The sequence below is a fragment of the Lepisma saccharinum genome, chromosome 8 (assembly GCF_977018435.1).
Source record: "Lepisma saccharinum chromosome 8, izLepSacc3.1, whole genome shotgun sequence".
NCBI lineage: Eukaryota > Metazoa > Arthropoda > Insecta > Zygentoma > Lepismatidae > Lepisma > Lepisma saccharinum.
Genome location: NC_139236.1, coordinates 29,473,234 through 29,486,884, shown reverse-complemented (window position 1 = coordinate 29,486,884; position 13,651 = coordinate 29,473,234). Strand labels below are relative to the sequence as shown.

At 39.4% G+C, this 13,651-nt stretch overlaps 1 protein-coding gene across 1 annotated transcript; it reads left to right on the top strand.

Moving 5' to 3' along the window:
• Positions 1-1,708: 1,708 nt before the first annotated feature.
• LOC145990898 (heat shock protein 83) lies at positions 1,709-13,065 on the top strand. The gene is made up of 4 exons (XM_083126381.1): positions 1,709-1,885; positions 5,636-5,788; positions 7,824-7,942; positions 10,922-13,065. The coding sequence occupies exons 2-4, from the start codon at positions 5,636-5,638 to the stop codon at positions 12,810-12,812; spliced, it is 2,163 nt and encodes a 720-aa protein (XP_082982507.1). The 5' UTR covers positions 1,709-1,885; the 3' UTR covers positions 12,813-13,065.
• Positions 13,066-13,651: the final 586 nt, after the last annotated feature.

Genomic DNA, 13,651 nt, shown 5'->3' with positions numbered 1-13,651 from the left:
ATCCATAAGTATTGGGTTTTTGTGAAATAAATTATACAATTTTGATTTGTGATTCCATTGTTTTTAATGCCTCATTTTAGAAATGTAGGTCATGTGAAAGTAAGTACTACATACTCAGTTCAGTACTTACAACTTTTGTAATTTTTAATCCCCCCCCAAAAAAAAGAAAATGCGGCCCGCCAATCAACTGCTGGATATAATTTTGGCCCTCAAACCTTTTGAAGTTGGAAACCACTGGTCTAGAACATTTCAAATGTGTATTTAAAGTTAAGTTCATGTTGCACAATTCAGAGTAAACTTTAAGCAAAATAATACATTAGATCCTCTTAAGCAAAATTATTTGAAAGGGCTCTGCCCCCACATCATTAATATTGGGGGGCTCGAGCCCCCCCAAGCCCATGGAGTCGGCGCCTATGATAGCAACACATCCACGCACGTGTCAGCAGCAAGAATAAGCATCAAATTTGCTGCTGCCACGTAATTCGTCTGCTAAGAGGATGTTACAAATCTTAAGAACAGATTAAGACGAGAGAAATGCAAGTTTATGATTAGTGGGAATGAATGTACAGGTAATTTAGAACCTTATTCTTTAGAAAGCATTTAGCGATATTATTTTAAAGCTAACAGAACTTAACCTAACTACGAAAGCATTTATGTTTATTATTAGAAGAATGCTGAGGGACCTAATCTTAAAACATTTTTGTGAAAGTAATCGCTACAACTTCACAGTATGTGTTACAGACGTAATTGCATACATAGCATGATGAAATCACGATAAAACAAAGACCGAGTCTACTGCCACGCGCATCTTTTTTGAGGTTCCAGCAGAAAAAGAACGTGGCAGCAGACACTGTCCAATCGGAACACATTCGGCACCATTAATACAAGACTACTCAAAATGTCACATCTGTTCTAGATACTGAAAATTGTGAAATCATTTCCCGAAGTTTGAATCTGGAAAGGAATTTGCCCCCCCCCCCCAATCCTGATACCACATTATACGGAATCCCATACACCCTAATAAATCACAAAATTAATTAGTGTCTTTTTTATGTTGCTAGAGTAACACATGATATAATTTTAAACATTAGTGAGAATTTCAGGTAGAAATGTGATCTGTATTTTTCACAGGGGGGGGACAAAGGAGGCTCTCAGGGGGGCAGTTGCCCCCCTGCCCCCCTCTAGCTACGGGCCTGCCCTTTTATCCATTTCACCATTCATTCGCATCTTCGCGATTAGCCAAGAAGCAGAATTGCGAAGTAAAATAAAGCAAATCAATCGATCAAATCAAAAGAAACAGCATTTTCAATTGGAGAAATACTTCATTTTGTTGTTCGCTAACAGAAAAGAACTAGATTTGTAAGCTAAAATCTTACGATGGCAACACTTCAAGCCTACACACACCGCTTCGATCGAAGTTTCTGGACATTTCGTCATCTTACGCGCACCTTAGACGCGCACATAATGATCAATATACAAGAGGAAACTGCACGTGTCATATATATTGTCGACGATTTGTTATTTGCAATAACAATCATACAGAAATGAAAAATGTGTATAAAAAATAAACATATTTATAATACTAATTTCACGCCCTTGAATATTTGCCAAATAAATATGGGACATAATATTCCAAGAATACCACAATGCACTGGAAAGTACGAGAATATTCTCGTTCTTCCAACGGAAGTCCACAAGTTGCGCTGAAATCGACGCAGTGCAGAGACTTCCGTTCGAGCGGCGAGGAGTATAAAATAGAATCGAAGCGCGTGGTCTGCCGATTGTCCCGGCAACCTGTGAACAAACCTATTGCTAATCTGTGCTCTGAACCGTTTTATTTGTTATAAGTCTTGTCCTAGGAAGGATTAATAGAATCTCAGTGAAGGTAAGTGTAGAACTGTAGGAGCGATTTTACAATACCGGGAAGTTCTCCATTTTGTTTGAAATTCGGTATACTCACTAAATTAGGGCTCCTAATCACGTGTCAACCTTGCAAAATAACCGACAATGCACAATTGCTCATTATTTATCGCAAAATTTTCCGTTTCGAATACTTAAAGAACGAAATATATATATTCCTGATATTACTACGACCCTGAAATTTAACTATGTTTCCTAACCTAACCTAGCCTAACCTAACCACGTGCCAATGGTTCGTGGGGCTAGCGCCAATGGTCCATGGGGCTAGCCATAATTCAGGAATTTCTATACGTGAGCGCCAAATTTTAAGTGCAGATTCGTGATTAGGAGACCCAAATTAGTAAGTATCCGAAATTTCAAAGAAATTGGAGAAATTCCCTGTATTGTTAAATTATACCGAACTGTAGAGTATACCTAAGCAAGTACAGTAGTAGTAAATTTTGGAATTGGATGTCGTACCGTCAACCTGGCTAGTACTAAAATACGGACAAATTTCGATGTAGAAAACAATCATTAATATCTTGCTCATACTTCGGTGTGCTGTGTGCATACATTTCTAAACAAGTATCTTAATATTAAAGTAGAAGTTACAGCGCAAGGGGGAAAAACCAACGTGGTACTTTTTTCTTCTTCTTTAATGCACTATGAACAATTCTTGCCCGGTTCAGCATAACGATTTCAACTGCAACTTCTTACTCGCGTACAAATAAAACGCCAGTTGTAATTATACTTAGAACTATGAATATTCACAAGTTTTTTGTTTTTTTTAATACCAATCGTTAATTATTAGTCAAGTTTTTCTTTCATGTGTTGAAAATTGTAATGTTTAATGTGTCATTTTCAGCTTTTGTGTGCATCTCCCGTTCCATTTCGGATAAATCTCAGTATGAGGTAATGGGTTACAGTTCTTTATATCGGAGACAATAAAATCGGATATTTTGTGTTTCTCATGGTTCGTACTTGCCAATTGTGTGTTGCGGAGCCATTATGCTTTTTACACAAAAGCAAACACAATTTTTCACAGAGAGTAGTTTCTATTTATTCCTTTTTTCGCTTCCGTAACACAATATGTCTGGCAGAAGTTGACTAGCGTTGTAGGTATGCAGTGTTTCCAACCTTCATCGAAAAGTTCCTAATATCGTGTTCGTCACGTGTGCAAATTGTACATTATGCACGGATAGCCCCACGAACCATTTCCGATAGGGTTAGGTTAGGCAAGCATAGTTAAAAAGAAGTGCTTGGAAACACTGAGGCTCCAGTACCCCTTTCTACACCCTTGATTTCAGGCACTTTTCAAATATGTTCTTGAAAATATTTAGTTCCTCATAACAAACAGTGTTTGCAAATGGAGCGGTTTTCAGAACTTCTATTATGGCGGATGATGGATTCATGTCACAGGGGCACATCTGATTTTTAATTTTTCTTAGGATTGACTTTTGCAATGGGAACATTTGAGATTGCGATATATTATTTGTGTGATATATATTGGCGGATTGGACATTTCAGACATTGGATTTCATTTATGAGACTTCAGAAATTGGAATTAATTATTTCATTTTGCCAACTGCAGGCCGTAAAGGGGAGGGTTCATTTTTCTAAATGACTTGTGGGGTGGGATAATTTGAGACTCTTTATTTTATTTTTATGATGGGAAGGGAGTGGAGGGTGGTATTGTGGAAAAGGACAACAAGGGCTTTCAACGTAGGATTTACTTCATTTTTGGACTTACAAATTTAATTCAGTGCCTGGCCTTGGTAAAAAGAGATAAGGCACCTTCTTATGTTTAATTTTAGCTTTCATTTTTGGTATCTTCATGTGTCGATGCGGAAAACAATGAGAAATAGTGTTGGGGGTAGGTGACTCCGTTGCCTTTAAAAGGGACTCTATAGATAAAGGCACGTAGCCGGGGTAGGGTAGGGGGCAGTAAGTCAATTACCCTAGGGGCGGAGCCTGGAATCAGTGGGAAATATGGACGCAACAATTTTAAACGGCTGTACAGTCGTAAATACTTCTTTCCGCGCTCATTTTTTTTTAAATTCACAATTAGGATCACATAATCTTCATAAAGAAAATTGGAGGGTGTAGAATAGGGTACCCGATCCAACACTGACAGGGGGTTAAAATAATCAAACTATGCAGCATCTGGTTCACGTAGCAAAAGCAAAGGCATTTGTGCGTTGGTGAGATATGTCTATTGAAAAATACATGATTTCCTGGTCAAATAGATTCCACGATGAAAGAAAACACTTCGACAAACGTTGGAAACCTTAGAGAAACTAGTTTCGGTAACAGTTCATTATATCAGACACATTACAATCTGATATTTTGTGTTTCTGATGGTTTGTACTTACGAATTGTGTATTGCGGAACATAGTTGAAGGTGCCATTATGCTTTTTACACGAAAATAACATCGATTTTTCACATTACGAGTAATTCTTTTTTGGTTCCTTTCTTCCCTTGCGAAACATACAATATGGTGCGCACAGCTGTAGATCATTGTACGCCGTGCTTGTTTTGTAGAGTTGGAGTGGGTATGCAGTATTTCAACATTAACCGAAAGATACCTACTTTCGTGTTCATTATGTCATCACAAACCATTCACGATAGCCCCACAGACCATTTCCAGCAAGGTTAGGTAAGCATAGTAAAAAAAAAAAAACTTTAAAAAATGCACGTTTGAAAACACTGGTGAGACTGCGTGACTTTCGACGCTTGCACCATCTGCAGGTACATAATGGAAACAATGCCATAATTTTGACACTCTACAGAAAGTCTAAGTTCCTTACATAAAAAGTTATTATTTCTTGTTCTGCAGCATTCTATGGTGAAGTTTTAATTTTCCGCGAAAGAATATACCTCTTGAGAACTTCGACAATGCTACAGAAACTGATTTCAGTAAGTAGTTTCTCCTGTAAATTTGAAGAATCTGATATAACTAACTGTTACCGTAGTTTCTTGTGTAGAAATGAAGAAATGTCTGATATAATGACGAACTGTTACCGAAACTACTTACGGAAATGAGTTTCTCCAAGCTTTCCAATGTTCATCGAAGTATTTTCTTTCAGTGGGGAATCTATTTGACCGGGAAATATGTATTTTTCAAGAGAAATATCTCAAACGCACAATTGCCATTGCTTTCGCTACTTGAACTGCATGCTCCGTACGATTGTTTGATGAGGTAAGCCCCTATCAGTGTTTCCAACCCCTTTTTCACTATGCTTGCCTAACCTTATCAGAAATGGTTTGTGGGGTTATCAGTCAGCTACCCATGCATAATGTACAATTTGCACATGTGATGAACACAATAGTGTTTTTCGGTGAAGGTTGGAAACACTACATAACCACAACGTGAGTCAAAATGTGCCCGCCATATTGCGTTACAGAAGCGAAGAAAGTAATCAAAAAAATTACTCTGTATGTGAAAAATTGTTTTCATGTAAAAAGCATAATGGCACCTTGAATTATGTTCCGCAATATACAATTGGTAAGTATAAACCATGCGAAACACAAAATATCCAATTTTAATGGGTCTCCGATATAACAAACTGTTACCAAGTAAGGTTATAACTTTATGCCTGTACTCTTCTAGAGCAATACAATACAATACTAGTGCACCACATTAGGCCAGAAATTAGTATGAGGAAAATTCCAACCTTCATTTGTATCTTGTAGACTGGTATTTGTAGATAACTAAATGTTAGTGTTATATTTCAGATGCCAGAGGACGTGCAAATGCAGGAAGGTGAAGGACAGGTGGAGACCTTTGCCTTCCAGGCAGAGATAGCCCAGTTGATGTCCCTGATTATCAACACCTTTTATTCAAATAAGGAGATATTCCTGCGAGAGTTGATCTCAAATTCATCTGATGTAAGTAATACTTTTAATAGCTAATGCAGTCGGACACAGATAAAAGAACCGTAAATGCCCTTCGTATACTTGCACATTTAAGTGGTACATAGTTGCCATATGAATAGAAAATGGGCCCAAGTTGGTTTTGTTTTATTGCGATTTCATCATGCTAGATTGCAATTTTTACATGGTTCGAGTTTGATGTATGTCTGTTAACACATACTGCGGAGTTTTAGCGATTACTTAAGATTTTGTTCAATTTATGCTTTCGTGGGTAGGGTAGGCAGGTTAGTTTTGGTTCCCTTAGCATTAAAATAAGGCGAGGTGGTGAGAATAGCATAAGGGCTATTTTCACCAGGTGGTGAGAATAGCATATAATTTGCATGGGATATGAAGATTTTGATGTTTATGAACGTTTTCAGATGAGTTTAGATCGCGGAAATGTGTTACTGTATAGTACGTGTGTTACTTTACCATGAAGAACATCCAGAAGACTTCGTGCAAGTGAAGTACCCAAAACTACATTCCACAACTATAATTTTATGTAGTTAGGTTAGGAATGCTAGGTTTGGTACTAATAGTTATTATTGATGTGTTCTTTCGCTATTTGGGTGTGCATACAAAGGGTTTTAGTAATCCGAAGCTGTGAGAGCACTCCGAAATGGCAAGTTTTTGCTTACACTAATCATACTTTGTGGTGTTTTCCGCACGCTGGAACTAATTTTATATTACATAAAACATCAAAATCTATTGGTGAATACAAATTCCAGCGTAATTGTCTAGGTGGTACGGTGGGTAAACGGCCCCTACTATTGTCACCAGGCAGTGAGAACAGCAGAATGTGTTGAAGACCAGAAAGTATATGATCTGGTGTTTGGAAATATTTGCAGATATAATTTTAATGCTAACAGCCCTACACCTGACCTGCTTAACATAACAACGCTCCACTTGCAACCAAAAATTCCTGTCTGTTGATTTAAGTTGTGGATAAGTTGGTTGAAAAATGTTATTTGACCTGTGATCATATTGAGAAATGTGTTAAAAGCAAGTGTGCCACAAAATGTTCTAATATTTTAACTGAAATGACACTTATTCCAATGTATGTGCTTATTTTTTTTAGTAATTTTCAAGTTTAAAAATGTTTCTGAATTTGATATTATGTGTTTATTTTTAAAACATAAGGCCAGCAACCTAACCACACTGACTGTTGCAAGTATTGGGTAGGTCATCATTCTGACTTGAGTGCTGCGGAAAGAATCTTGAAATGCTAAGGGTGCCATGAAACGAAAACGTTTGGGAATCCCTGTGTTGAAGAATTGTCAATTATTTTCCTCTCAATCCTTGGTACAACCACTTATCAAATGAAAGTTGGCCTTATTTTAAAACTATACTATATTCAGAACGTGAACTGTTTCAAGAAAGTTCCGAAGCACAAAGCCCTCAATTTCTTTCCTTTACACTGATTTCCTTGATCTCGTGAAATATTGGATGTAACGATGCTGCAAGCCTACCAAGTTAGGTGATGTCTTTTCTGTTGAAGTAAAAATCTCAATCTGAGAAAACGTATATTGGGTTGATTGTTGTTAATAATCTGTTGAAAGTGTCCAGAAAGGAAAAAAATTAGAATTAGTCGTGAAGAAAATCATCAGTATGATGAAAAAAAACCCTACAATATTGGCATGTTCTGGATCTGAGCATTATTGTCCACCAGCAGTGTCTAAGAATAATAAGAAAACGTTAATATCGGAGTACTACTATAAAGAAAAAGGGAAAAAAATATATCTATGGACTTAGTTTATGAAAAATTATGCAATTCAATGGTCATGGCATATTGAAAAAGGGTCAGGAATTTTTATAGTATTTGGTCAGAAATATTTATCATAATTCTTCGAACACTGATTTATCTGTAAACTTTTTTCTTTGTTTGTCCAGAACCTGGTTCAACAGGATATTGTTACTCTTGGTGTATTTGTACTTTATTGCTAAATTATTTTATGTTCTACGCTAGGGAAGAACTAAAAAGGTAACACTCATCTTTATATATTTGTTACAGGCTCTGGACAAGATCCGCTACGAATCCCTCACTGATCCATCAAAACTCGAAAATGGGAAAGAGCTGTACATCAAAATTATCCCCAACAAGAATGATAGGACACTCACCATCATTGATACGTAAGTATCTTTCAATATGATACAGCCCACAGCAAAGATAAATATTGGAATTTTGTTGATGCAAAGTAGATGTTGTCTACCGGGCAGACTCGAACCCTTGCTGTCCCGCTGTCGGAGTCCAAAGCACAGCACCTTAGACTGCAGGGCCACAGAGGAGGAAATGTTTACTCTAGTCAGTTTTTAATATCTCAAAATACAGGCTGTTTCGTAAGTTCGTTTACAATGCTTGGGAGGTGATTGTAAGAGTGAAAATAAGGTGCAAAGTTCTTTTAACGAAATTCCGGAAACTCCTTTGTTGCAGAGTTATTGACATTTGAAAACGTGGGAAAATGATTTTCAGAAGTGAATAATGGCAAAACGGGTGGAGAGAAGTCTGTGTTGGATGGTCCACTAAAATTGGGTACGCTCTTGTCAAAAAATCACGCGGCAATGTTGTGCAAGGTATTCCCCAAAGGATGCGAACGAAGATGTTGACGGGAGTGGGGTGGGTGCGTGAGCTGGGATCGATGAAAATTGCCATGTGTTGAATGGCACCAAAAAACAAAGAAAATTTCATGAGCGAAGGGCACCACGACGTAAAAACGAAAAAATTAACTGTCATAGGTTGCATACCCTGAAGGGCACACAGTATGCTTGCTTAATGGAGATGTGAAGGGAACCTCATCACACAGTTGTCCACCATGTATTACCAAGCAGAGCCGACAACGGCGAATCAAGGATTGTCTAGTGCGACCCAACAACCCCGGATGCTGCAGCTACATTGATAACAGGCAATGACGTCCTCGGCTGACACGACAGGTGTTCATAAACGAGGCGTTTCATCTCTCCCCAGAGGAAGAAATCCAGGGGCGTAATATCAGGCCATCTAGGTGGCCATGGCACAGGCCCTCCCCTGCCAATGCACTGGTTGTGGAATACTGTATTGAGGAAATGGTGCACATTCCGATCGAAATGTGGGGGTGCACCGTCATGTTGAAACCACAATCTTTGTCTCCGTGCCAAGGGCACGTCCTCTAGTAGTTCAGGCAAAACCTCACTGAGAAATGCTTGATAAGTGGGTCCACTAAGGCGAACAGGGAGAATGTACGGTCCAATCAAATGGTCATGCAGCACACATTCACTGCAAATCTGTGCTGATGATGTGCCACTATCAGTGCATGTGGGTTTTCATGTTCCCACACATGACTGTTTTTACTATTGAACACACCAGTTTTCGTGAAGATAGCCTCATCAGTCCATAGTACCATATTCTGAAAATTGGGGATAGTTTCAATTTGATGAACGAACCATTGGCAAAAGTCCTCACGTAGGCTAAAGTCCCGAGGTAAAAGGTCTTGCACTTTCTTCAATTTGTACGGGTGCATCCCCTCTTCTGCCAGGACTCGCCACACATTCACATGGGAGGTGTTTCGTTCGTGGGTTAGTGCGCACGTACTGGTGCCTGGATGATCCATCACTGCAGTTAGCACATCTTCCACAAACAGTCGTGTTCGCACACTTCACGGTCGTCCAACTTCTCGACGAGGTGGCATCACTGATCCTGTTTCCTGAAGTAGTGTGTCTACAGTTTGAAATAAGGTGGCGATGGTAACACTCTATTTGGAAAACTTACCCCATACAGACGCCTTGCAGCATGGCTATTACCACCAACCTCCCCATACATCAGATGCATGTCCGCCAGCTCTTGGGACGTGTATGCAGCCATCCCTTACACTGGACTACATGAGTTTATGGCCGTTAACACTAGTGCACCTCACAGAACACGATGGGGCGGTGGCTAAGAATTAACATGTAACACTGCTAGGTCAAATGCTTGACCAACACTACTGTCAAAGAACCTCACGTCTTTCCATTCAACCGTGAATGTTTAACAAACTGCTGCTGGCACAGCACCTGAAGCACGACTGGCACAGACCAAGGGTCGTGCCCTCCCCCCTTCCTCGGTCCGGCATTCTGAATTGTACACGGTTGCATGCGCTGATGTTTTAGCTGCAAAACAAAAGTTATCCGAAGTAGATTGCTCCCATAGTGCCAGAGTTATAACAATTTTCCTCCAAAACATGCAAGTTACCTATTTTTCGTAAAAAGAAAATTCACATTTTGGCTTAGTGTTCAACTTGTATGGCACCCAAGAACATTTTCAAGTTTCAATTATCTTTAGGAATAACCATTCTTTGAAAAGAATACTAAAGTTCGCATCCTCTCCGAAAATAACAGGGGAAGAAAGGGCAAACTCCAGATTTTTGTTTTTGTTTTTTTCCATTGAAATTCGCCCCCCCCCCCCCTTCCTCTGTCTGTCATTCTGAATTGTACACAGTTGCATGCGCTGATGTTTTAGCTGCAAAACAAAACTTGTCTGAAGTAGATTGCTCTCTTAGTGTCAGAGTTAACAATTTTCCTCCAAAGAGTGTTCGAATTTGAAATTTCCGCCGAGAAGCCGGGGCAAGACGGGGGTTATTTTCGTAAACCTGCTCGGGAGTCTAAAAGTTAATTAAAGCTTAATTCGTTGGTCAAATAACAATCATGAGCTATTTAGCTTATTTTCTAAGGGCAACGTTAATCTGGTCATCCAGATTTTCTTATGTTTTAGTCATCTCCTGTGTCAGAATATAATATGTTTAATTTGCAATTAAATTAAATAAAAATATCGCCTCCATGATATTGTCCCCCAGTGCAGAAATTTTTGCCTGAAGTTTCCGGTCTGTAACTAGATATCCGTGGCTGAATTGAATGGATTCACTCACGCATGTAGCTTGCGATATCAAATTTCCCAGACATTCACAAACTGTCGCAACGTGGCCCAAGGCGACTCGAGTCAAATGTTTCATCCGGTGTGCAGCTGCCCGTAAGAGCCCACATAAACCTTCCCAGAGTCTGTTTACAACAAAAATGACTAGTCGTGTCTGATCCAGTGTGCTGCTGGCCTAAGACTTTTCCATATTTAAAATTTGTACTAACTTTCGGTTTTTCTCTTTTCAGTGGTATTGGCATGACAAAGGCTGATCTTGTAAACAACTTGGGAACCATTGCCAAATCTGGAACCAAAGCTTTCATGGAAGCTCTTCAGGCTGGTGCAGATATCTCCATGATTGGTCAGTTTGGTGTTGGTTTCTACTCTGCGTACCTAATTTCTGATAGGGTTACTGTAACTTCGAAGCACAATGATGACGAGCAGTACACTTGGGAATCTTCTGCTGGAGGATCCTTCACAGTAAGAACTGATCATGGAGAGCCAATGGGACGTGGCACGAAGATTACCTTGTACGTGAAGGAGGATCAAGCAGAATACCTTGAAGAACGCAAGATCAAGGAAGTAGTTAAGAAGCATTCTCAGTTTATCGGTTATCCCATCAAATTGGTAGTAGAGAAGGAGCGTGATAAGGAAGTGAGTGATGATGAGGAAGAGAAGAAGGAAGGTGAAGAAGCAGCAGCAGCCGAAGAAGATAAGAAACCAAAGATTGAAGATGTAGGTGAAGATGAGGATGAAGACAAGGCAGACAAGAAGAAGAAGAAAACCATAAAGGAGAAGTACACCGAAGATGAGGAACTGAACAAGACAAAGCCAATTTGGACAAGGAATCCTGATGACATTAGCCAGGAGGAGTATGGAGAATTCTACAAATCTCTGACCAATGATTGGGAGGATCATCTGGCTGTGAAACATTTCTCTGTGGAGGGTCAGCTCGAATTTAGGGCTCTTCTGTTCGTTCCCAGGAGATCACCTTTTGACCTCTTTGAGAACAAGAAGCGCAAGAACAATATCAAATTGTATGTTCGAAGGGTATTTATTATGGACAATTGCGAAGATCTCATTCCAGAGTATTTGAATTTTGTTAGAGGTGTCGTTGACAGTGAAGATCTTCCCTTGAACATTTCCAGAGAAATGCTGCAACAAAATAAGATCCTGAAGGTGATCCGCAAGAACCTGGTCAAGAAATGTCTCGATCTGTTCGAAGAAATCTCTGAAGACAAGGAGAACTACAAGAAGCTGTACGAGCAATTCAGCAAAAATCTCAAGTTGGGAATCCACGAGGACACACAGAACAGGAAGAAACTTGCGGACTTGCTGCGTTACTACACATCAGCATCAGGTGATGAAGCATGCTCCTTGAAGGACTATGTAGCTCGTATGAAGGAAAACCAGAAGCACATTTATTTCATCACTGGCGAAAGCAAGGATCAAGTTGCAAATTCGTCGTTCGTGGAGCGAGTAAAGAAGCGTGGTTTCGAAGTTGTGTACATGGTAGAGCCAATCGACGAGTATGTCGTTCAACAAATGAAAGAGTATGATGGCAAGCAGCTGGTGTCTGTCACGAAGGAAGGTCTAGAGTTGCCAGAAGATGAAGATGAGAAGAAGAAACGCGAGGAGGACAAGGCAAAGTGTGAGAACTTGTGCAAGGTAATGAAGGACATTCTCGACAAGAAAGTTGAAAAGGTTGTCGTAAGCAACAGGTTGGTTGAGAGTCCATGTTGTATAGTGACGTCTCAGTATGGTTGGACGGCCAACATGGAGAGAATCATGAAGGCACAAGCATTACGTGATACTTCAACAATGGGCTACATGGCTGCCAAGAAGCACCTAGAGATCAACCCCGATCATCCCATTGTTGAGACGTTGAGACAAAAGGCTGAGGCAGACAAGAACGACAAATCCGTAAAAGATCTAGTCATGTTGCTCTTTGAAACTTCCTTGCTTTCTTCAGGTTTCTCGTTAGAAGATCCTCAGGTCCACGCCGCTCGTATACATCGGATGATCAAGTTGGGTTTGGGCATTGATGAAGATGATGTCCCAATCGAAGATAAGACTGAAGAGATGCCTCCTTTGGAGGGAGACACCGAAGATGCTTCCCGAATGGAAGAGGTTGATTAATTTGTTGCAAACATTTCCATAAGGTACATTGTGCATTTCTATAAAACTACTGTACTTTTGTTTCCTTGAATGTTTAGGATACTTGCCACATTTTTTTAATGTAAGAAAGTTTGAGTGTTCTTGTGATAAATTTCAAATAGTATTAGCTGTCAGCCAGCTCGTGCAAAAGCTCTTAAGTATACATGAGCAGTTCAAAGTAACTTGGAATGAGTTTGTATGTTTGATTGTTGAAAATAAATTATTTACCAGTAAAGATTGAGTTTCAATCAGCTGTTACATAACTGTACAATTATCATAAGCTGAATTTGATTAACTAGTATTGCACTTGTTGAGGGTAAAATTTTTATAGTTTTCACTTTGTCCTGTGCTTCCTGAAGAGTAATTGTATTTTGTTCCTTCATTTGTGCATTTTAATTGTATTCGCCTCTCCAAGTTAACAATGAAATATCAATCTTTCACTTTATGCATAGATAGGCTAATCAGGACTGGACTTGGGATCTGAACCACTATCTGCCTTCACCAGATTTCAAACTCTGAAGCCTTGATTACAAAGTAATGGTGTTTCTAATGTGGCATTGGGAAGGCCCTCACTTCCGAAGTGCAAAGGAAGCAGGCATCTTTTTGAACCTGGTCACAGATTATGTGACAAAAAAATCTCAGACTTGGGATGTTGCAAAGAAAAATTGTTAGCATTTCATTGTTACCTTCTATTCCCTCTAGCACCAGTAGTTTAATCCACCAAACAACTTGTGGTTGATTTATTCAAGTACTTTCACAAGTACATATATGGACATAATTAAATGTTCAATTGGACACTGCGAGTGCCATTGTAGTTCCTT

Bases quoted from the DNA above. Each gene is read 5' to 3' on its own strand.
- LOC145990898 (XM_083126381.1), top strand. From the start codon at position 5,636: ATGCCAGAGGACGTGCAAATGCAGGAAGGTGAAGGACAGGTGGAGACC. The intron at 5,789-7,823 runs GTAAGTAATACT...TATTTGTTACAG, and splicing joins TGATCTCAAATTCATCTGAT to GCTCTGGACAAGATCCGCTA. The intron at 7,943-10,921 runs GTAAGTATCTTT...TTCTCTTTTCAG, and splicing joins ACACTCACCATCATTGATAC to TGGTATTGGCATGACAAAGG.